Source organism: Octopus sinensis, unplaced genomic scaffold, assembly GCF_006345805.1.
Source record: "Octopus sinensis unplaced genomic scaffold, ASM634580v1 Contig12214, whole genome shotgun sequence".
Taxonomy (NCBI): domain Eukaryota; kingdom Metazoa; phylum Mollusca; class Cephalopoda; order Octopoda; family Octopodidae; genus Octopus; species Octopus sinensis.
This window is the reverse complement of record NW_021832567.1, coordinates 1-25000: the sequence shown is the minus strand read 5'-3', so window position 1 is coordinate 25000 and position 25000 is coordinate 1. Positions and strand designations below refer to the sequence as shown.

The 25000-nt window shown below is 40.1% G+C and overlaps 2 protein-coding genes across 4 annotated transcripts in view; one reads left to right on the top strand and one right to left on the bottom strand.

The window, feature by feature from the left end:
• The window catches only part of LOC118761325 (zinc finger protein 431-like), a 43153-nt gene extending 30943 nt beyond the window's left edge, over window positions 1–12210 (bottom strand). The window contains exons 1-3 of the mRNA XM_036499146.1: window positions 11910–12210; window positions 639–661; window positions 1–50 (exon numbers count right to left, since the gene is read on the bottom strand). The exon at window positions 1–50 is cut by the window's left edge and continues 309 nt beyond it. The gene's annotated coding sequence lies outside the window, so the exon portion shown is untranslated. The remainder of the gene's footprint in view (window positions 51–638; window positions 662–11909) is intronic.
• A 3980-nt stretch (window positions 12211–16190) lies between these two features.
• On the top strand, window positions 16191–24989 carry LOC115229249 (D-aspartate oxidase-like). Of its 3 annotated transcripts, none has more exons than XM_036499148.1 (4): window positions 16191–16525; window positions 21381–21597; window positions 22677–22785; window positions 24844–24989. In XM_036499148.1, exons 2-4 carry the CDS (start codon window positions 21407–21409, stop codon window positions 24913–24915), a joined length of 372 nt encoding a protein of 123 aa, XP_036355041.1. In that variant the 5' UTR covers window positions 16191–16525; window positions 21381–21406; the 3' UTR covers window positions 24916–24989. The 3 variants fall into 3 exon arrangements, with proteins under 3 accessions (XP_036355041.1, XP_036355042.1, XP_036355040.1); XM_036499149.1 differs by lacking the exon at window positions 16191–16525 and adding an exon at window positions 18318–18551; XM_036499147.1 differs by lacking the exon at window positions 16191–16525 and adding an exon at window positions 18563–18805.
• The last annotated feature ends 11 nt before the right edge of the window (window positions 24990–25000 follow it).

Below are 25000 nucleotides of genomic sequence, written 5' to 3'. Positions count from 1 at the left end.
ACTTTCAGAGAACGATTTACTACAGATATCACACTGATATGGTTTTTCTCCTGAATGAATACGTTCATGTATAGTTAAGTAACTGTTATGAGTGAATGATTTACCACAAATATCACACTGATATGGTTTCTCTCCTGTATGAATATATTTGTGTTTCATTAAGCTACTATTCTGAGAGAATAATTTACCACAGATATCACAGTGATACAGTTTCTCTCCTGTATGTACAGATTTGTGTCTATTTAATGAATTTGTTTTAGAGAATGATTTACCACAAATATCACAGTGATATGGTTTCTCTCCTGTATGAATGTGTTCATGTGTAGTTAAGTAACTATTATGAGAAAAAGATTTACCACAGATATCACATTGGTATGGTCTCTCCCCTGTATGAAGATGTTTGTGTCTTATTAAGTTAGTATTTTGAGAAAATGATCTATCACAGATATCACAATGATATGGTTTCTCTCCTGTATGAACAGATTTGTGTCCAGTTAATGTACTACTTACAGAAAATGATTTACCGCAGATATCACAGTGATATGGTTTCTCACCTGTATGAATACGTTTGTGTTTAGTTAACTTACTACTTTCAGAAAACGATTTACCACAGACCTCACAGTGATATGGCTTCTCACCTGTATGAATACGTTTGTGTTTAGTTAAGACATTATTATGAGAGAATGATTTACCACAAATATCACAATGATACGGTTTCTCCCCTGTATGAATACGTTTGTGCCCAGTTAAGTGAACGCTTTGAGAGAATGATTTACCACAAATATCACAGTGATATGGCTTCTCTCCTGTATGAATACGAATATGTTTTATTAAAGCTGTATTTTCAGAGAATGATTTACCACAGACATCACAGTGAAATGGCTTCTCTCCTGTATGAGTACGTTTGTGCGTGGTAACATGACTACTTCGATAGAATGATTTACCACAGATATCACAAGGATACCGTTTCTCTCTCCTATGAATATATTTATGCATAATTAGGTTACTTTCTTGAAAGAAGGACTTTGTGCAGACATCACAATCATATGAAGTCATCCCTTTTATCATGTGTTCAGAGGAAATCAATTCTACAATTTTTTCACTCATTTCCATAATTTTTCCTCTCAAATCCCAGTTTATATATTTTTCTTGCTTTTGTTCTTATACGATATTCCCTACAAATACCACTTTTACTGTATCTTTGTCCAGTGTTACCTGTGTAATTTGTAATTTCTCTCCAGTAATTTACCTGAAATTTATCCTACAATGAGCACACATGCTCTTCTTCTTGACATTCCTGTCAGGCAGGTTCATAAATTTGGCTAATAAAAGTATTTCAGAGCAAACGTTTCACAGGAATTCGACCACAGATTTGTAGAAACAATCCGACACATCTGTTTCGTATGATATTTTTCTTTAGCCTTTAAAGCGTGGTAGATATTGAGGATGTTTCTTCTGTTAAAACAATGTCATCTGATGTTCTGAAATTATAGACAAACAACAGTGTAACATGTAGAAGCTATGTAAAATATACAGATTTATTTCTTATTTCTTTATTGCCCACAAGGGGCTGAACACAGAGGGGACAAACAAGGGCAGACAAAGGGATTAAGTCGATTAGATCGACCCCAGTGCCTAACTGGTACTTAATTTATCGACCCCAGTGCCTAACTGGTACTTAATTTATCGACCCCGAAAGGATGAAAGGCAAAGTCGACCTCGGCAGAATTTGAACTCAGAACGTCTACGCATACGGCTACGCATTTCGCCCGGCGTGCTAACGGTTCTGCCAGTTTGCCGCCTACAGATTTATTTCTATTGAGATAAATTGTACAAATAAACACTTAACTTAAGAACTGAGGTGGATGCTGACAGCTCCATAGAGAAGTGTCAATCTCTAAAAGTGGATGGAACATGTGGAAGAGGATTAAAAAACTGATTGAATCATTAACAATTTAATGGGTACACATAAAAACACCCTTACTGAATATCAAACATATTTCATGAAGTTTTGGTATATTACTGTCGTCACTTCCGGTTTCTATCGTAAAATACACTTTTTTAAGGGCAATTTACTTTCATAGAATAGAGATTTTTAGGCGATCATTCGTCTCTAGTAGACCTTTCCGTCGATTTCCGTAAAAAAATTTTTTTTTTTTACATATGGGCTTGCGGGAACTTTTGAAGTAATGAGAGCGAAAGAGACTAAGAGAAAGCGATTGTATGACGAGGGAAGTTCTTTTGAAGTTACCGTGCATGGCAAGCATTGATGTACATGTGTGTGTGTGTGTTTGATGGGGTGTCGGAGACAGACAGTATGTTGTGTAAGTGAAGTGCTTCTGTTAGTGTGTGTGAAGAGACAGAGTAATGTGTGAAAGAGAGAGATAACTGAAATTTTTTACTCGGTGTGTGTGTATATGTATGTATATTACTTCAAAAGTTCCCGCAAGCCCATATGTAAAAAAAAAAAATTTTTACGGAAATCGACGGAAAGGTCTACTTGAGACGAAAGATCGCCGAGATTTTTTATTTAACTACAGATTTTTACAGGAATAAAGGAAGGAAAAAACATAAAAAGTGTAAAAGACCGAACCCCTCCCCCACCCATCTTCTCCTGGTTAATCCCGTTCCACTTCTTTGTTTCCCTTTGTTTCGTTGCTGAAATAATTCACACATCGGTAATTATACAAAGAAACAAAGATCTGATAAATAATATTATTGGTTTCTGAATATTTCAGTGTTTGGAGTGAATTTCAGGGCATTTCTTAAACGAAAGAAAAATTAAATGCGTCAACGATGGAGTGTGTAAGAAGGTAGATTGCAGAGCGAGAAATAACAACCAAATCCCGCACAACTCTCTTTCCACGGTCAGAAACAGCCAAGTCTTGCACACATCATATAAATGTTTCTTTCGTAGCTAGAAACAGCAGCCAAATCACGCACAAATGATGGACATGTCTTATTCATAAAAGAGACACAGAATCGATGTGTCAAAAACCAAATTAAAAACATTGAATACTTTCATTAATACTTACGGAAATGCTTCAGAAAGGACGGTGTTGTTATGTATTTGTGTATCTGGCAGTTGAGGAATACTTTTATAAATATTATAAATGTATTAAGAGCAGAGAAAGAGAAATTTGCGCAAAGGAAAAATTCTAAATCGACATCAAGTAGGAAGTACGTTCAATGCGCATGCGCGTCTCTTCTGAAATATTAAAGTAGGTTAACTCTTCTTAAATCCCTTTTCGCTTTGATATTTTGCATCTAATTATATTTGTATTTGTTCGTATAAGTATTTATATCTGACTTTATTGACCATCCAAAGGCGGCGAGCTGGCAGAAACGTTAGCACGCCGGGCGAAATGCTTAGCCGTATTTCGTCTGTCGTTACGTTCCGAGTTCAAATTCCGCCGAGGTCGACTTTGCCCTTCATCCTTTCGGGGTCGATAAATTAAGTACCAGTTACGCACTGGGGTCGATGTAATCGACTTAATATGTATGTCTGTCCTTGTTTGTCCCCTTTATGTTTAGCCCCTTGTGGGTAATAAAGAAATACGTATTTCGTCTGTCGTTACGTTCCGAGTTCAAATTCCGCCGAGGTCGACTTTGCCTTTCATCCTTTCGGGGTCGATAAATTAAGTACCAGTTACGTACTGGGGGGTCGATGTAATCGACTTTATCCCTTTGTCTGTCCCCTCTGTGTTTAGCCCCTTGTGGGTAGTTAAGAAATATTTATTGACCATCCGATCAGATGTTGTTTTTCCTCACTGCTCACAATGCCCTTCCAGTTCTATTTTCATTTACTCGTAGAAATATGGTTTGCCGGTCAAAAATCACCAACCAACAAGTCTGAATATATCCATACATGAAACGAAATACAACAGTTGTTGATAACAGCTTTCCTGCACGACATTTTACATCGCTCCATCTATAACTCCCTTCTTCAGATAACTTACATCCCTCATGGCATTCACTGCATTCAATTCTTGATGAATTTGAATATTCATTGCATTCACTGCAACACACCCTGCTATTTGATGTCAAACTGGTCGCTCTTCGCGGAGATATAGAGGATCTTCGTCGATGCCTCCACCAAATTTGGAGATGGTCTAACGAATGGGACCTGTGTCTGAACATGTCAAAGTGCTGTCATCTACCTGTTGGCTCTTCTCCTGCATCTCAACTTGATTTTGAGCCGGGTCGTCTGCTGCTGGAGAGGACCAACCAGGTAAAGGACCTGCGTATCTTAGTGGATTCCTCCTTTTCCCTTCGGCCCAGTGCGTCCATGCTACCAGCAAAGCACGTGGAGTTCTGTTTTTGATTCGACGGTCATTCGGAATGCTCACAGCAGCCATATTCCTACCGCTCTATATCACGCTGGTAAGACCCATATTGGAGTACGGGATTCAAGCCTCTTCTCCTTATCTCCTCAGACATACATCATCTCGAAAGAGTCCAGAAGCTGGCTACCCGCATGGTTCTTGGTCTCAAACATTTGTCTTATGAAGAAAGGCTGAAGACGCTCGACCTTTATTCTCTAGGAAAATGATGACGCCGAGGTGATCTCATTCTTGCTCACACCATCATAAGCGGAAAGTGTAACCTCTCAATAGAGCTGTTCTTCACTCCTGCTCCAGAGCGTCGGCTGCGGGGTCACTCCGAAAAGCTCTATCTGCGACAATTTCATCTCAATCAAAGGAAAGGGGCTTTCTCCGTCTGGGTTGCAGATCCATGGAATAAGCTGCCAGATGAGATGGTGAAGATGCCGACGACCGCTCGGTTCAAAGTCTCCCTTGACCACAAGTGGCCTGAACTCTTTACATGAATACCACCCTGTACATAACTCCATGTCCCCCTACATGGCCATGCTTTTTGCGGCAAAAAATTAACTAACTAACTAAATTTTTAATGTTTAATAATAACCACTATTAACTTGTTGCCGGCTGCATCTTACATTTTTATTTGCAACAATCTCTCAGTCTCGCTCGCCTCTATTTTCACTAACGATAATTTAATAAACTTTGATACGAGACACAATTTCAAGAATAGTTTCAGTTTCCAGAGTTTGTAAAATGAATAATTTTGATAAAATGAAAATTCTTTAATATACCAGTATTTTTCTTTTGCAGCTGTGATACCAGTGCCAGTGGTACGTAAGAGAACCATCCGAACGTGGCCGTTGCCAGCACCGCCCCGACTGGTCTTATGCTGGTGGCATGTAAAAAGCACCAACCGATCGTGGCCGTTTGCCAGCCTCGTCTGGCACCTGTGCCGGTGGCACATAAAAAGCACCCACTACACTCTCGGAGTGGTTGGCGTTGGAAGGGCATCCAGCCGTAGAAACATTGCCAGATCAGACTGGGCCTTGAGCAGCTTTCTGGCTTCCCAGACCCCAGTTGCACCGTCCAACCCATGCCAGCATGGAAAGCGGACGCTAAACAACGATGATGATGATGAAGTGATTTTATTGGTATGGCTATTTGGAACGCTATAAGCCTTACAATAATAACGATTTGATCGTTATTGGACGGGAGGAAAAGGTCACCACTTAGGGGAGAGTGTGAGACGTGGTGAGAAGTGACATCTTAGTTTTGGCTACCCTTCAAGAAAGAAGGATAGTAATCAGGTTACGAAAGACAAAGGAGAGTTGGAAGACTAGAAGGGGCTAGTGTTAAGGGGCAACCACCAGCTAAATATTTTAAAGAAGCCCCAAACTTGAAAAGATCTAAAAGGGCTGTAATTGACAACATACAAGTAGATGGTAGAATTGACAGCCAGAAGTGTTGCCTTGTGATTGATATCCTGGTTGAAGTCACAGGTCAAAAGGTCGTGCTTCCAGTCTACATAGTAGAGATGGAGTATCATTAGGTCTGGCGACTCGGTGTCCATAGGGTGCCAACTGAACTTCTGCTCCGTGGAGCTTTGGATGAAAGGAAGATTAGACTGTGTCAATATGATGAAGTGGATTATTGCTGGTAGTGAAGGGGAAGCATTACGAACGGAAGAGATCCAACCGAAATCGGAACTACCGCTCCAGTGTAGTGAAAAGTCGACAATACTCTTTTCTTTACTCTTTTACTTGTTTCAGTCATTTGACTGTGGCCATGCTGGAGCACCGCCTTTAATCAAGCAACTCGACCCCGGGACTTATTCTTTTGTAAGCCCAGTACTTATTCTATCGGTCTCTTTTGTCGAACCGCTAAGTGACGGGGGACATAAACACACCAGCATCGGTTGTCAAGCAATGCTAGGGGGACAAACACAGACACACAAACGCATATATATATACATATATACGACAGGCTTCTTTCAGTTTCCGTCTACCAAATCCACTCATAAGGCTTTGGTCGGCCCGAGGCTATAGCAGAAGACACTTGCCCAAGGTGCCACACAGTGGGACTGAACCCGGAACCATGTGGTTGGTAAACAAGCTACTTACCACACAGCCACTCCTGCGCCTATAGTCAACTGTCAGAATGTAAATTTTTAGATGATCCAGGAAATTAACGAACTAAAGGCAAATATGTTACAAAAAAATAATAAATCAATAAAAAAAAAACCCCTGTGAAATTAACAAAATTTTCATGGTAAAGCCACCATCTGCAGACTGGCCCCATCTGTGCAGAGGGCATCCATCAACGCCAGTTTGTGTTTCCTGCAGAAATATTTTTGGAAACTTTTTGCTGCAGATATTGTTGCTCAAGCAAGGGGAGCCTAAATTGAACCCATGCCTACATGGCCCGTAGATCACGGTCGCCTTGGCTATTTCATAGAGATGTTTGTTTAGTAGATGGGTTTGGAATCTCGGCAGAGATAATCTTGTCAATATCATTGGGAGATATTTTTACAAAGAGCCAGATCGGAATGTGAGCACACATCTTTTCTGTCTTCACAACAACAAAATACATAATTTGATATTTGTAATGTCAAAAGAATTTTACAAAGAGTTTTGGGTAGTAATTTTTATTTTTTTTTTCTTTCTACCAGAGAGAGAGAGAGAGAGAGAGAGAGAGAGAGAGAGAAAGTGTGTGTGTGTGTTCGGTAACTTAGATGTGATGTCAACCTCGTTATAACCATGAAGAGGTAGGCCTCTCTTTTGCTATTCAACAGTATACGTATCACACCTATTTCAGCCGTGGTGCTATGCTCAGGCAGTGTTAGAATGGCAACCATCTCTTCACACGTTTCATCACCTTTACAAAATGGATTAAAAAAATGGCTAACCCACCCGATGATGTAATGTCTGTACTTTCATCAATACAAATAGACAAAAACTTACATGAAGACAAATCTTGCATCAATTGTTCAGAAGTATTCTTCTCCAACTTCACCATTCTATCCTTAACTGCTTCCCTACTCGCAGACAATTCTTTAACCCTTTCGTTACCAACCCAGCTCTGGCTCTGTACTTCAAATGTCTTGTTTTTATAAGTTTTGCATTAAAATATACGACCAAACCTTAGTTGCAATTTATATTCCTAACACTAGCTTAATGATAACTAAGTTATTTTGTTAAATTCTGTTATATTTAAAGTAATTGAAAGAAACACAAAACATCTCAACAGAAATATGGTAACAAAGGGTTAAGAAGAAAAATAATCAGCAGAAGACATGAGAGGAGACCTCAATGTGGTCACTCTATATGCTAGAAATAATAGCCTAAATTTCCTTCAATCCACACCCTCTCAACTGCTTCTAATGTCCATCTACCCAAATGTAGAAGTGCTTTTAACTCTTTCGATACCAACCTGGCTGAAACCACCTCTGGCTCTGTAGTACAAATATCTTGCTTTTATAAGTTTTGCATTAAAATATACCACCAAACCTTAGTCGCAATTTATATTCCTAACACTAGCTTAATGATAACTAAGTTATTTTACTAAATTCTTTGTTATATTTAAAGTAATTGAAAGAAACACTGAGCATCTCAAAATAAATACAGTAACGAAAGGATTAATGTGCTGAAAAATTGCCAAAACGGAAAGGTGCACACTCTAGCCAAGCTTCTTTAATATAATCTCCATCACCCACTGGCTTTCCATGTTGCACTATAACTTTTGAAACCTCAAAACCAGCAGCAACTAAGTTGGAACTGAGCTTGCCCAAGATAAAGTTTATAAAAATATCAGCCTGTTTTTTTGGTTTTGCTGAGTTCATGAGAAATTAATTCTCTTATTCCTCTCCAGTTTTATTGCTTAAGTTCTTCTGACCCCTTTCAAAATGCCTCTTTACAGAAGTTCTACAAATGACAGTTTCGAAAAAGAAAATCATAATGCTTTCTCTTTCTTAATCATATCAAACATAGGCGCAGGAGTGGCTGTGTGGTAAGTAGCTTGCTAACAAACCACATGGTTCCGGGTTCAATCCCACTGCGTGGCATCTTGGGCAGGTGTCATCTGCTATAGCCCCGGGCCGACCAATGCCTTGTGAGTGGATTTGGTAGACGGAAACTGAAAGAAGCCTGTCGTATATATGTGTATATATATATATATATATATATGTATGTGTGTGTGTCTGTGTTTGTTCCCCTAGCATTGCTTGACAACCGATGCTGGTGTGTTTACGTCCCCCGTCACTTAGCGGTTCGGCAAACAGAGACCGATAGAATAAGTACTGGGCTTACACAAAGAATAAGTCCCGGGGTTGAATTGCTCGACTAAAGGTGGTGCTCCAGCATAGCCGCAGTCAAATGACTGAAACAAGTAAAAGAGTAAAAAAAAAAAAGAGAGTAAACTCTTCAGTTGAATGACATCGTTCCTTAGCTGGTGGTCCTGGCAGTCTGCACAATGTATAAAGAGCAGGAAAAAAAGTTTGCTACCCCAACAAAATAATAGGATGGGCACTGTGTAAAGATCAGTAAAGAAAGGACAAAGCATGCAACAAATCATGAACTTTTATGGCCATAAATAATTTGACGCTTACAGTATATCATTTGAAGGAGCAATGACATGTACAACAGCTCAAGTCCGATGAACTAACAATCTGGTGTCTGCATAATCTCGTATGTATACAATACATTGATGTCGATTGAGGCAAGTGAGAATCGAAATCGATCAACATCAATGGAAATTGCAGCTGTGATACCAGTGCCGGTGGTATGTAAAAGAACCATCCGAACGTGGCCGTTGCCAGTGCCGCTCCAACTGGCCTCATGCCAGTGGCACGTAAAAAGCACCGTCCGATCGTGGCCGTTGCCAGCCTCGCCTGGCACATAAAAAGCACCATCCGATCGTGGCCATTTGCCAGCCTCGCCTGGCACCCATGCCGGTGGCACGTAAAAAGCACCATCTGATCGTGGCCGTTTGCCAGCCTCGCCTGGCACCCATGCCGGTGGCACGTAAAAAGCACCATCCGATCGTGGCCGTTTGCCAGCCTCGCCTGACACCCATGCCGGTGGCACGTAAAAAGCACCATCCGATCGTGGCCGTTTGCCAGCCTCGTCTGGCACCTATGCCAGTGGCACACAAAAAGCACCCACTACACTCACGGAGTGGTTGGCGTTAGGAAGGGCATCCAGCTGTAGAAACTTTGCCAGATCAGACTGAGCCTGGTGCAGCTTCCTGGCTTCCCAGACCCCAGTTGAACCGTCCAACCCATGCTAGCATGGAAAGCAGGCGCTAAACGATGATGATGATATGTACTCGATATGCACAATGTACACATAACAACTATGATGAAGACATTGCAACAGTCAACTAACTGTACCCAAACTTGCATGCAGGCTGAATTCAGAAGCATCGACCCACGGCTCTATAAATATGATTTAGTCACTTGAACATTGATGGACATCAAATGATCTACATAACAAAAATTACAATACAGTACTGGCTCATTTATTAGAAATTGTCAAAAAAATTTGTGATACTTTTGTATACAAGCTGTAATATTTACTGTACTTTAACCCTTTCATTACTGTATTTATTTTGAGATGCTCTGTTTCTTTCATTTACTTAAAATACAACAAAGAATTTAGTAAAATAACTTAGTTATCATTCAGCTACTGTTAGGAATTGTGACTAAGGTTTGGTGGAAGATTTTAATTAAAAACTTATGAAAACAAGACATTTGTACTACAGAGCCAAAGCCGGTTTCAGCCGGGTTGGTCACGAAAGGGTTAAGTCATAACAAATAGCATGATAGGAAATCAGGGAAGAACTGCACAAAGGTAAGTATATTTTTCATCTTGTGTTTAATACATAGATCAAATCTGTATTACAAAGAAAGAAAAAAAAATCTAGAAAACTTATCTCTTCTTCCAAGCATTTCTAATCTGACCTGATATACGTACTCTGGAACATGTTTTACACGTGTTTAGGCAGCATAATTAAACCTGTTGCCACACAAGATTCATATCAATCAAACTTAGTCACATAAGGCACAAGATATAATAAAACCATGCTGATGATCACTCCTTAAATACACCACTGAAGCGCACTAGTGTAGCGGGGGAGCGACAGTAGAGGCAACCCACTCTGGGCGGCACTTTAAACGGCCTCACCGTTTGCTTGTCATTCATTTGCTAACCCACTTTCCTCTATTCAGCGCAGCAAGAATATGGCATAATGATGATATCACTGCTGTAGCAAGCATTGAGAGGAATTTTGAATAAATAGGTGAGGCAGTTGTCTTGTCAGTGAATACCAGTTGCGGGACCTAACATCAAAACACTGGTTGGAGATCATTAACCCTTTAGTGTTCACATTATTCTGCCAAAGTTAATCCTTTTTTATCCACACTGTTTAGAACTAATCAGGCATTATCTTGTATCTATGAGATTTTGATGAGGTAGCTGTTAATTTTTAAAGCGATATTGTAGGGTTGGTGTGAGAGACCAGATCTGGCCAGTTTGAACATAAAACAGGCAGAATACTTTTGGCCGGATATGGCCGGTTTAAATGCTAAAGGGTTAAATAAAGGTAGGCGTAATTTGTGACATAAAAATGTATCTGAGCGATAAAAAGTCACAATATACTATTGAGAGAAAGTCATTAAATGGAAGGTTACTAGAGAGAATTTTGCGTGCCAGAGATTGCCCAACCCTGGCCTAGACCCTCTTTTGTTCACATTGGGAAGGCTCTCCCAGTCATGTGCCACATTTAGTGGGCTTTCATGTTAGCACTTCCATGTCTCTCTTATTGAATGCAAGTCTGCAATTATCCATTTGTACACACAGCCCCCTCTTAAATTTTTGCAAACTAGAATACCTTTTTTCCTATCATGAATATATTTGTGTTTTGTTAAGTCCGAATTTTGAGAGAATGGTTTTTTACAGGTATCAGTGATAGGGTCTCTCCCCTGTATGAATACATTTGTGTCTTGATAAGTGACCGCTTTGAGAGAAGGATTTACCACAGATATCACAGTGATATGGTTTCTCTCCTGTATGAGTACGTTTATGTGCAGTTAAGGCACAATTATAAGAGAATGATTTACCACAGATATCACAATGATATGGCTTCTCTCCTGTATGAATACGTTTATGTGCTGTTAAGCCACAACGATGTGAGAATAATTTACCACAGATATCACAATGATACGGTTTCTCTCCTGTATGAATACGTTTGTGAGATGATAACTGACTACTTTCAACGAATGATTTACCACAGATATCACAATGGTATTGTCTCTTTCCTGTATGACGATGTTTGTGTGTTGTTAAGTTACTTCTTTGAGAGAATGATTTACCACAGACATCACAGTGATGTGGTTTCTCCCCAGTATGAACATATTTGTGTGTTGATAAGTAATTACTTTGAGAGAATGATTTACCACAGATATCACAATGATATGGTTCCTCTCCCGTATGAATACGTTTGTGACTTGATAATTTACTACTATTACTGAATGACTTACCGCAGATATCACAATCAAATGGTTTCTCTCCTGTATGAGTACGTTTGTGACATGATAACTGACTACTGTCAATGAATGATTTATAACAGATATCACAATGATATGGTTTCTCTCCTGTATGAAGACGTTTATGTTTAGTTAAGACACAATTCTGATAGAATGATTTACCACAGATATCACACTGATATGGTTTCTCTCCTGTATGAAAACGTTTATGTACAGTTAAGAAACAATTCTGAGAGAATGATTTACCACAGATATCACACTGATAGGGTTTCTCTCCTGTATGAATACGTTTGTGTTTTATTAAGTCAGAACCATGAGAGAATGATTTACCACAGATGTCACAGTGATGTGGTTTCTCACCTGTATGAACATGTTTGTGTGTCAATAAGTGACTACTTTCAGCGAATGATTTACCACAGATATCACAAATATATGGTTTCTCCCCTGTATGAATACGTTTATGCCTAGTTAAGATATAACTACGAGAGAATGATTTACCACAGATGTCACAGTGATATGATTTCTCTCCTGTATGAATACGTCTGTGTGCAGTTAATTTACTACTATCAGAGAATGATTTACCACAGATTTCACAATGATATGGTTTCTCCCCTGTATGAGTACGTTTATGTTTAGTTAAGACAAAACTATGAGAGAATGATTTACCACAGATGTCACAGTGATATGGTCTTTCTCCTGTGTGTGTATGCTTGTGACGTGATAACTGACCACTGTCAGAGAACGATTTACCGCAGATATCACACTGATATGGTTTCTCTCCTGTATGAGTACGTTTGTGCCTAGTAAGGCTACTACTACGATAGAATGATTTACCACAGACATCACACTGATATGGTTTCTCTCCTGTATGAAGACGTTTGTGTTTTGTTAAGTGACTACTGTCAGAGAAGGATCTATCACAAATATCACAATGATATGGTCTTTCTCCTGTATGAGTACGTTTGTGCCTAGTAAGGCTACTACTTTGAGAGAATGATTTACCACAGATATCACAGTGATGTGGTTTGTCACCTGTATGAACAGGTTTGTGTGTAAGTAGGTTACTTTCTTGAAAGAAGGACTCTGTACATACATCACAGTCATATGATGTCATCTTTTTCATCATGTCTTCAGAGAAAATCAATTCTACAATTTTCTCACTCTTTTCCATTATTTTCTCTCAAATCCAAGTTCATATATCCTTCTTCCTTTGGTTCTTGTACTTTGTTCCTTACAGGTACTTTAACTGTTGTATTTCGGTCCAGTGTTACCTTTGTTTAACAACACTTCAATCAATTTATCCAACTTCAATGAGCACACAGGCTCCTCTTCTTGAAAACACAAGCCTGGGAGGTTCACAAATTTGGCTAATAATATTTCAGAGCAAACGTTTCACAGGAATTCTACCATAGATTTCTAGAAACTATCCGACACATCTGCTTTGCAAAATATTCTTCTTTTAGTCTTTAAAACGTGGTAGATATTGAGGATGCTTCTTCTGTTATGTCAATGTCATCTGATGTTCTGAAATTATAGAGAAACAACAGTGTAAGATATTGTGGTTAGTAAAAAAATACAAATTCATTTCTAATGAGATCAATTAAGCTGGATGCCAACAGCTCCCTAAGAAGTGCTGATCCCTCAAAGTAGAGGGAACACGTGGAAATGGGACACCCATGAAGACATGGGTGGAAGGGCTAATAAACGAGTGAAGTGAACCACAACACAGCATCCTGGTGTCATGGTAACTAGCTGCTAATGCCACACTGTTGATTGGCTAAAATTACCCAAATTTCCCAACTTTAGTTCCAAATAACATCAGATTATTCAATATACAAGATAAAATAATTGGTGTAAGATGTAGAGGTTACTTAAAAAATACAGATTTATTTCTATTGAGATGAACTGCAGAATTAAACATTTGACCTAAGAACTGAGCGAGATGCTGGCAGCTCTGTAAAGAAGTGCTAACCTGTAAAAATAACAAAAGGACTAATTAAGGTAAGAGAAGCAAATTTCCAAGCAGAAAACAGAATCGAACTGTCATTTGCTCCCACGGAAATATTCGAAGTGAAATATTTTGATTTTGTCGAGCTATATCGAAAGAATGAACAGGGTTTTTATAACTGCTCATATCCGAATTCTAAGAACCGTATTTTGCGAAACATTTCTTTGACGAAAGTTTAGAATTCAGTCCCACTGCATGGCATCTTGGGCAGGTGTCTTCTGCTATAGCCCCGAGCCGACCAAAGCCTTGTGAGTGGATTTGGTAGATGGAAACTGAAAGAAGCCTGTCGTATATATGTATGTATATATATATATATATATATATATGTGTGTGTGTGTGTCTGTGTTTGTCCCCCTAGTATTGCTTGACAACCGATGCTGGTGTGTTTATGTCACCGTCACTTAGCGGTTCGGCATAAGAGACCGATAGAATAAGTACTGGGCTTACAAAAGAATAAGTCCCGCGGTCGAGTTGCTCGATTAAAGGCGGTGCTCCAGCATGGCCGCAGTCAAATGACTGAAACAAGTAAAAGAGTAAGAGTAATTCGTATATGGGCAGTGATTTTAACGAATGGGATTACCAACAATTATGCTTGTTCGTGCAAACGACCATTACGTCATATTGCCGTCTTTTATGCCAAAAAGCATCGGTTCCTCAACATTTCGGTAGTTGGAGTGCATTAGAGAATATTTTGCGAACTGAAAGAGGAAAAAAAAAAAAACCTAACCTGGTACCTTCCATAGCTAGAAATAGCATCCAAATCTCGCACAACACATAGCATCTCTCTTCCATCGCTACAAATAGCAACCCAATCCTGAGAAAATCATGGACATCTCTCATCCATAGCTAGAACTAGCAGCTAAATCCCGCACAAATCAAGGACACCCCTCGTTTATTAAAACATAGAAATCGTACAAAGAAGCGACGCGCCAAAATCCAGAAGTCTACAGAAATTAAAAACAACGAATATTTTCACTGTTTATTAGAAACAGCGAAATTTAGGGCGATCTTTCGTCTCTAGTAGACCTTTCCGTCGATTTCCGTAAAAAACTTTTATTTTTTTACATATGGGCTTGCGGGAACTTTTGAAGTAATATACATACATATACACATACACCGAGTAAAAAATTTCAGTTATCTCTTTCTTTCACACATTACTCTCTCTGTCTCTTCACACACACTAACAGAAGCACTTCACTTACACAACATACTGTCTGTCTCCCACACCCCATCAAACACACACACACACATGTACATCAATGCTTCACATGCACGATAACTTCAAAAGAACTTCCCTCGTCATACAATCGCTTTCTCTTAGTCTCTTTCGCTCTCATTACTTCAAAAGTTCCCGCAAGCCCATATGTAAAAAAAAAAATTTTTTACGGAAATCGACGGAAAGGTCTACTAGAGACGAAAGATCGCCAAATTTAGCACAAATCAAGGATGTCTCTCGTTCATGAAAGACAGAAGGAAGACAAAGAATGGGCGCGTCAGGAATCGAACGTCTATAGCAGTGGTTTTCAACCAGGGTTCCGCAAGAACTTACAAAACTGCTAAAATCGGCAGTAATTTATATTTCTCCTGTGCAGATATGTGTGCATAAAACTATTAAATTATTGCACAGGGGTTCCTCGAGCCAGTGGAATGTTTCCTTGGGGTTCCGCTCCAGCAAAACGTTTGAAAAGCACTGATCTATAGAATTAAGAGACTGAATATTTCCATTAATTAATACTTACGGAACTGTTTCGTAAAGGATAGTGTTGTTATATGGGTGTGTGTCTGGTAGTTGAGGAATACTTTTATAACTATTATAAACGTCTTATCAGCTGATTAAGAGAAATTCATGAAATAGACATTTAATTGCAAACCAGCATCAAGTAGGAAGTACGTTCAATGCGCATGCGTATCTTCTCTCCTGAAATGCTTGAGGCAGCTATGCCTAGTTACCTCCCTTTATAAATATATTGCTCTTGTGCGTGAGTCCCGTACGCGAAGTATTTTTTTTTCTCACGAGAGTTCCGGACCCCCAGTAATGAACTCATTTGCATACAGCCAATCAAAACAGTTTCACACACGCGCGTGTGTGTGTGTGTGTGTGTTTGTGTGTGAAAATGTTATTAAACCTGTCCCACTACCGACGAAGTAAATAAAATATGAGAACAAACACAGCTGCTAAGTTTATCTGGAGAGACATACAATTTGACCTTGATTTAGTTGAAGCCTGTTTTCTGGCCTCGATTTGATGGAAAAACAAAATAAATGAAAAAGGGGGAAACATGTAGAATATATAGATTATTTGCCTAAGCGTGTTGCTACATAATTTCTAACACACATTTTCTCTAACCTTCGTAAATCTGCTGCTGCTCCGTCTCCAACAAAGAAAATGTGCAGGTCCTAATGTGAGTGAGGCTGTAATCGTTTTTAGTTGTTTTGTACTGATAAGATATTTAATCTTTTTCTCTAGTTTTTCTACTTGGCCTCACTTCTCCGTCAGTATTTTTTTTTCTCTATATTTAACCACTTGCCTCTTTATCTTCTCACCTCGGACTTGCTTTCTCTTTTCCCTTGCAAAATTTACCGAGAACAAGACAGGAACGGTGTAGCGTTAAATAGATATCTATACGTGTGTGTATATAGTCTCCTTCGCTGACGGTGTGTATATGCTTTTTTATGTATTTTAGACGGGTATTTATAACCTATATCTGTTTCTTTATTATCCACAAGGGGCTAAACACAGAGGGGACAAACAAGGACAGACAAACGGATTAAGTCGATTACATCGACCCCAGTGCGTAACTGGTACTTAATTTATCGACCCCAAAAGGATGAAAGGCAAAGTCGAATATGGATACTATGGGCTTGTGCTTATATATATACAAACACATACATACATACATACACATACATACATACATACACATACATACATACACATACATACACACACACATACATACATACATACATACATATCTTCTGGAAAAATCCAGTAACTTCGAAACTGGAGTTGGCATAGCATGTTCTTTGTCTATCTCCTTAACTTCTTGGAGATTTTATGTATAATATGTCCATCTGTTCTAATCTAATTGAATTCTATGTCTTTGTGCAGCTGAAGACTGCTCTGCATTTTAAATTGATGTAATGATTGCATTGTTCAATTAAATGGAGTTGCATGAAACGATCGTACTGCATTACCTCTCTATATCCTTGTTTTGAAGTAATATACATACATATACACATACACCGAGTAAAAAATTTCAGTTATCTCTTTCTTTCACACATTACTCTGTCTCTTCACACACACTAACAGAAGCACTTCACTTACACAACATACTGTCTGTCCCCCACACCCCATCAAACACACACACACACACACACACGCATGTACATCAATGCGTCCCATGCACGATAACTTCAAAAGAACTTCCCTCGTCATACAATCGCTTTCTCTTAGTCTCTTTCGCTCTCATTACTTCAAAAGTTCCCGCAAGCCCATATGTAAAAAAAAAAAATTTTTTACGGAAATCGACGGAAAGGTCTACTAGAGACGAAAGATCGCCAAATTTAGCACAAATCAAGGATGTCTCTCGTTCATGAAAGACAGAAGGAAGACAAAGAATGGGCGCGTCAGGAATCGAACGTCTATAGCAGTGGTTTTCAACCAGGGTTCCGCAAGAACTTACAAAACTGCTAAAATCGGCAGTAATTTATATTTCTCCTGTGCATATATGTGTGCATAAAACTATTAAATTATTGCACAGGGGTTCCTCGAGCCAGTGGAATGTTTCTTTGGGGTTCCGCTCCAGCAAAACGTTTGAAAAACACTGATCTATAGAATTAAGAGACTGAATATTTCCATTAATTAATACTTACGGAACTGTTTCGTAAAGGATAGTGTTGTTATATGGGTGTGTGTCTGGTAGTTGAGGAATACTTTTATAACTATTATAAACGTCTTATCAGCTGATTAAGAGAAATTCATGAAATAGACATTTAATTGCAAACCAGCATCAAGTAGGAAGTACGTTCAATGCGCATGCGTATCTCCTCTCCTGAAATGCTTGAGGCAGCTATGCCTAGTTACCTCCCTTTATAAATATATTGCTCTTGTGCGTGAGTCCCGTACGCGAAGTATTTTTTTTTTCTCACGAGAGTTCCGGACCCCAGTAATGAACTCATTTGCATACAGCCAATCAAAACAGTTTCACACACGCGCGTGTGTGTGTGTGTGTGTTTTTGTGTGTGTGTGTGTGTGTGTGTGTGTGTGTGTGTATGTGTGTGTGTGTGTGTGTGTGTTGTGTGTGTTTGTGTATCTATGTGTGTGTTTGTGTGTGCAATCAAAACAGTTTCGCACACACGCGTGTGTGTGTGTGTGTGTTTGTGTGTGTGTGTGTGTTTGTGTATGTGTGTGTGTGAGGAAGTAAATAAAATATGAGAACAAACACAGCTGCTAAGTTTATCTGGAGAGACATACAATTTGACCTTGATTTAGTTGAAGCCTGTTTTCTGACCTCGATTTGATGGAAAAAACAAAATAAATGAAAAAGGGGGAAACATGTAGAATAGATAGATTATTTGCCTAAGCGTGTTGCTACATAATTTCTAACACACATTTTCTCTAACCTTCGTAAATCTGCTGCTGCTCCGTCTCCAACAAAGAAAATGTGCAGGTCCTAATGTGAGTGAGGCTGTAATCGTTTTTAGTTGTTTTGTACTGATAAGATATTTAATCTTTTTCTCTAGTTTTTCTACTTGGCCTCACTTCTCCGTCAGTATTTTTTTTTTCTCTATATTTAACCACTTGCCTCTTTATCTTCTCACCTCGGACTTGCTTTCTCTTTTCCCTTGCAAAATTTACCGAGAACAAGACAGGAACGGTGTAGCGTTGAATAGATATCTATACGTGTGTGTATATAGTCTCCTTCGCTGACGGTGTGTATATGCTTTTTTATGTATTTTAGACGGGTATTTATAACCTATATCTGTTTCTTTATTATCCACAAGGGGCTAAACACAGAGGGGACAAACAAGGACAGACAAACGGATTAAGTCGATTACATCGACCCCAGTGCGTAACTGGTACTTAATTTATCGACCCCAAAAGGATGAAAGGCAAAGTCGAATATGGATACTATGGGCTTGTGCTTATATATATACAAACACATACATACATACATGCACATACATACATACACACACACACACACACACACACACATACATACATACATAACATACATACATACATACACACACACATACATACATACATACATACATACATACATACATACACACACACATACATATCTTGAAAAATCCAGTAACTTCGAAACTGGAGTGGGCATAGCATGTTCTTTGTCTATCTCCTTAACTTCTTGGAGATTTTATGTATAATATGTCCATCTGTTCTAATCTAATTGAATTCTATGTCTTTGTGCAGCTGAAGATTGCTCTGCATTTTAAATTGATGTAATGATTGCATTGTTCAATTAAATGGAGTTGCATGAAACGATCGTACTGCATTACCTCTCTATATCCTTGTTGCTTATTTTTATTTTAATCACCTTACTTTGAAATTGTAGTTGTCTTACTATAAATGAGATACTTGGATACTCCTGAAGGACGGGGAGGAGGAGGGGGTCTGGAGGGAGTTAGAGAGAAAGAGAGAGACACACAGAGTAGCCTAAGGTAGATTTTCTACCTGGCTGTCCACCGTCCTACCCATGCATGCATTCAAGAAAGTTTCAGCCACCCAAGGCATATCTATATATATAAAACTGTAGTTGTGTGAGTGTCTGTCCCCTTCGATTTAGATTCCTAACTCCTCCCACATTTTGCGGTGCAGTTTAACCAAATTCGGGTATCTTATAGTCGTGATTCATTTCGAGCCCGTCTGGCTATTAGCGCGCGTCTACGATGAGTCTACGATTTAAAAAATATTTAACATCATTTTTTATTCCATTTTAATGCATAATTTTTCGTGTGTTGATGGCGGCGGAGTTGGCGTCCATGGTCACACCTGCACCTGTTTGCTTCTCCCCCTTCTTCCCTCCCTCGTGAAGCTGTGGGGAAGGGAGTTTAAGGAAATCAACGTCGTAAAGCGTTGTCAAGGAGACCAGCGTTCTTTTAGAACAACGACTTCATGGCTTGAAGACACCAAAACAGAAATGGCTAAGAAAGCCTGAATTGGCATCTATAAGGGAAGTAACTCTCTAAAAATGCTTATATAGTTATTTCCCTTACAAACCCGAGCAACGCCGGGCGATACTGCTAGTACAATATAATAAAACAGGAGAAAATTCAGGCTGCTTTCTCAAATGTGGAAACAATTTCAGATTGTTCCTGTGTTTGGTGGTCACTAACCGTTCTGAAGTGAGATAATTTTCTAGATTGAAAACATTCCTGGGCATGCAGGCGCAGGAGTGGCTGTGTGGTAAGTAGCTTGCTAACCAACCACATGATTCTGGGTTCAGTCCCACTGCATGGCATCTTGGGCAAGTGTCTTCTGCTATAGCCCCGGGCCGACCAATGCCTTGTGAGTGGATTTGGTAGACGGAAACTGAAAGAAGCCTGTCGTATATATGTATATATATATATGTATGTGTATAGGTGCAGGAGTGGCTGTGTGGTAAGTAGCTTGCTAACCAACCACATGGTTCCGGGTTCAGTCCCACTGCGTGGCATCTTGGGCAAGTGTCTTCTGCTATAGCCCCAGGCCGACCAATGCCTTGTGAGTGGATTTGGTAGACGGAAACTGAAAGAAGCCTGTCGTATATATGTATATATATATATGTATGTGTATAGGTGCAGGAGTGGCTGTGTGGTAAGTAGCTTGCTAACCAACCACATGGTTCCGGGTTCAGTCCCACTGCGTGGCATCTTGGGCAAGTGTCTTCTGCTATAGCCCCGGCCGACCAATGCCTTGTGAGTGGATTTGGTAGACGGAAACTGAAAAAGCCTGTCGTATATATGTACATATATATGTATGTGTGTGTTTGTGTGTCTGTGTTTGTCCCCCTCGCATTGCTTGACAACCGATGCTGGTGTGTTTACGTCCCCGTCACTTAGCGGTTCGGCAAAAGAGACCGATAGAATAAGTACTGGGCTTACAAAGGATAAGTCCCGGGGTCGATTTGATCGACTAGAAGGCAGTGCTCCAGCATGGCCGCAGTCAAATGACTGAAACAAGTAAAAAAGTAAAAAAAAAAAGTATGCATGCCTGACTGTCCAAGTAACGGGGTCTGATGACCAGCATAGGGCCTCATTTCTCCTAAATCCAGCACGGAATTCACTAGTGTGTGTTCCTGCAAATTGGAATTGAAGCTTTTAGAGAGAGAAAAACTGAGGAGATTGCAAGTAGAATTATACAACTTAATAATTGGTGGAAGTCGTTTGAAATGTAACTGAATTTATCAACCAGACTTTTGCTTTGTTTTGTTTTTTTTGTGAGGAGGTTTTTTCTTTTTTGTATTTGTATTGAATGACAAATTATATTATGTTTTAGCCGGAGATTTTTAACAGATTTTCATTATGGTCCGAAAAATTTGCGTGCTAGGAGCTGGAATTATTGGTCTCTACTCAGCCGTTCGAATACTTGAAGACTTACAAAATGTTGATGTTACAGTTATTGCCGAAAAGTTTTCTCCGAACAACACATCTGACGTGGCTGCTGGCTTCTGGATCCCCCATAAAATGGGCTCCACAAATATATCCTTAATCAAGTGAGTTGAAACGATTTGTCTATTTTTTCTTTTTGCTTGTCCGTCTACCTATAAATCTACGGCTTTCTATTCTGCTCAGAGTTGTCTCTCTTTGGTATCCCTTACTGAGGAAGGCTAAGGAGTCAGAAACACAAGGTCGGTAAATGGATTTGGTAGACGGAACTGAAAGAAGCCTGTCGTATATATGTATATATATATATATGTGTGTGTGTGTCTGTGTTTGTCACCCCAACATCGCTTGACAACCGATGCTGGTGTGATTACATCCTCGTAACTTAGCGGTTCGGCAAAAGAGACCGATAGAACAAATACTAGGTTTAAAAAGAATAAGTCCTGGGGTCGATTTGCTCGATTAAAGGCAGTGCTCCAGCATGGCCGCAGTCAAATGACTGAAACAAGTAAAAGAGAAAAAAAAGAAAAATACATATATATATATTTATGTCGTATATATGTACATATATGTGTGTGTGTGTCTGTGTTTGTCACCCCAACATCGCTTGACAACCGATGCTGGTGTGTTTACATCCTCGTAACTTAGCGGTTCGGCAAAAGAGACCGATAGAACAAATACTAGGCTTAAAAAGAATAAGTCCAGGGATCGATTTGCTCGATTAAAGGCAGTGCTCCAGCATGGCCACAGTCAAATGACTGAAACAAGTAAAAGAGTAAAAGTGTAATTCCTCATCTCTTAAATATAGAACTGTATAATTAATCCGTTCCAGCCTGCCAAAACTACTCAAAAATAATTATATATAAGAACTAAGGATTCTCCGCTCTAACCGTGTTCTCTACCCATTCTGATCAAATTGTCCTTGTGTTGATGTGTACCTCCTTACGACAATGTAAACTTAATAAAAAAATACCCTTGGCCTAAAGTGTAGCCTGCATTATATACACCTTGCTTGGATATCTACCACTTCCGATGTTCTGCTCACTATGAAAGATATATAGTCCGGATATTATCTACTCCATTCCTTTAATCTTGTGTGTGTGTATGTATTGTACATGTATGAGTGTGTGTGTGTGTGTGTATAATCATAATGTTTCGAATCTAGTTGAAATTTTCTTTCTTTTATCAGACGGTGGGGCGATGAAACATTCCAGTATCTGCTCAACCTTCACGAATCGCCAATGGCCTCCGAGCTTGGCATCCAACTTGTCTCCGGTTATCATCTCAATAGCAGACAGGTAAAAATACTTGTTCTCTCTGACCCATATTTCTGGAGGGGTGGTTCTACAAAAACCAGATGTAGTGAGAGAATATAGAAGAGGAGGAAATATTTCAAAGACAAAGACAGTGATGTCAAGTAAAACTAAACACCTGACGATACCTAACTTTGTCCATTTATGTGATGCCGGTCGATTCAGCTGACTGCATCCTCTCAGACAAACTTGTAGTTTTGCATCATCATCATCATCATCATCGTTTAGCGTCCGTTTTCCATGCTAGCATGGGTTGGACGGTTCAACTGGGGTCTGTGAAGCCGGAAGGCTTCATCAGGCCCAGTCAGATTTGGCAGTGTTTCTACGGCTGGATGCCCTTCCTAACGCCAACCACTCCGTGAGTGTAGTGGGTGCTTTTTACGTGCCACCTGCACAGGTGCCAGACAGAGCTGGCAAACGGCCACGAACAGATGGTGTTTTTATGTGCCACCGGCACGGGGGCCAGGCGAGGCTGGCAACGGACACGAACGGATGGTGCTTTTACGTGCTACCGGCACGGGGGCCAGGCGAGGCTGGCAACGGACATGAACGGATGGTGCTTTTACGTGCTACCGTCATGGGGGCCAGGCGAGGCTGGCAACGGATACGAGTGGATGGTGCTTTTACATGCCAATGGCACGGGGTCTAGGCGAGGCTGGCAATGGACATGAACAGATGGTGTTTTTACGTGCCACCGGCACGGGGGCCAGGCAAGGCTGGCAACGGACACGAGCGGATGGTGCTTTTATGTGCCGTGATAAATGGTTGTCACTCACAATTTTATTAAAAGAGGTCTATTTTGAATACACTTCACCCTTCCCCTTTCAAGGTCATTACCCAATTGTCCTTCTGCTCGTAACGCGCACAAAGACCTCAACAGCGATATAAGGATACATAAAGGGAGAGAGTTAGACTTAGCTGCCTTAACTATTTCAGGAGTGGAGATATGCATGCGCATGGAGCAGACCTCCGCTTCACGTTGAGATCAGTTATAGTTACTGTTGTAACCAACGAAGCAGTCGAAAACCTGCGTTTGGTCACTGATGATGTGTAGCATTTATCTGTGACCAATGAACTGAGCTTTCGAAGATTCCAGTTGACCAAGATCTAAATAAGTATAGAGTTACAAATTTTATATATTCATCACTGTGAGTAACGGCAGGACAAGGGTAGCTGGCGAGTAAAAGGAAGCTTAACCCTTTCATGACAAACCCGGCTGAAACCGGCTCTGGCTTTGTAGTACAAATGTCTTGTTTTCATTAATTTTGAATTAAAATCATCCACCAAACCTTAGTCACAATTTATGTTCTTAACACTAGCTTAATGATAACCAAGTTATTTTACTAAATTCTTTGTTACATCTAAAATAATTGAAAGAAACACAGAGCATCTCAAAATAAATACGATAATGAAAGGGTTAAATACTGAAGCAGAAAATGCTAATTATAGTAGACCAGTTACTTCTCTCTCTCACTCTCTTTCTACCCTCTTCATCATCATCATCATCATCATCATCATCGTTTAACGTCCGTTTTCCGTGCTAGCATGGGTTGGACGGTTCGACCGGGGTCTGGGAAGCCAGGGGCTGCTCCAGGCTCCAGTCTGATCTGGCAGAGTTTCTACGGCTGGATGCCCTTCCTAACGCCAACCACTCCGCGAGTGTAGTGGGTGCTTTTTACGTGCCACCTGCACAGCTGCCAGGGGGGGTCCGGCATTGGTCACGATCGGTTGGAGCTTTTAACGTGCCAGCGGCACGGAAGCCAGCCAAGGCGGCGCTGGCAACGTTCAGATGGTCTTTTTATGTGCCACCGGCACAGGAGCCAGTCGGGGCGGCGCTGGCATCGGCCACGTTCGGATGGTGCTATTTATGTGCCACCGGCACAGAAGCCAGTCGGGGCGGCGCTGGCTTGAGAGAGAGTCTCTCAGTTTACGAGAGCCAGAGCTGAGCAGCAGATTTTCAAATCAAACAGATACTTTTTTAGATTCTTTCTTGTTAATAATTACTTTTAATACTTTTGTTGTTTAATTGCTCCCGACTTTTAGGCGACTGATCAGTGTGCCCTCAGACTGTATGGACTTGGTTTTCATACGGTTGCTCTTCAGGACAACCGCTAAGCCCCTGAAATCCAGTTCATCCAGCTTGGTCTACGAAAGATGATTGGACCCACATAGAGGAGAGCATGAGGGAATGGAGCAAATG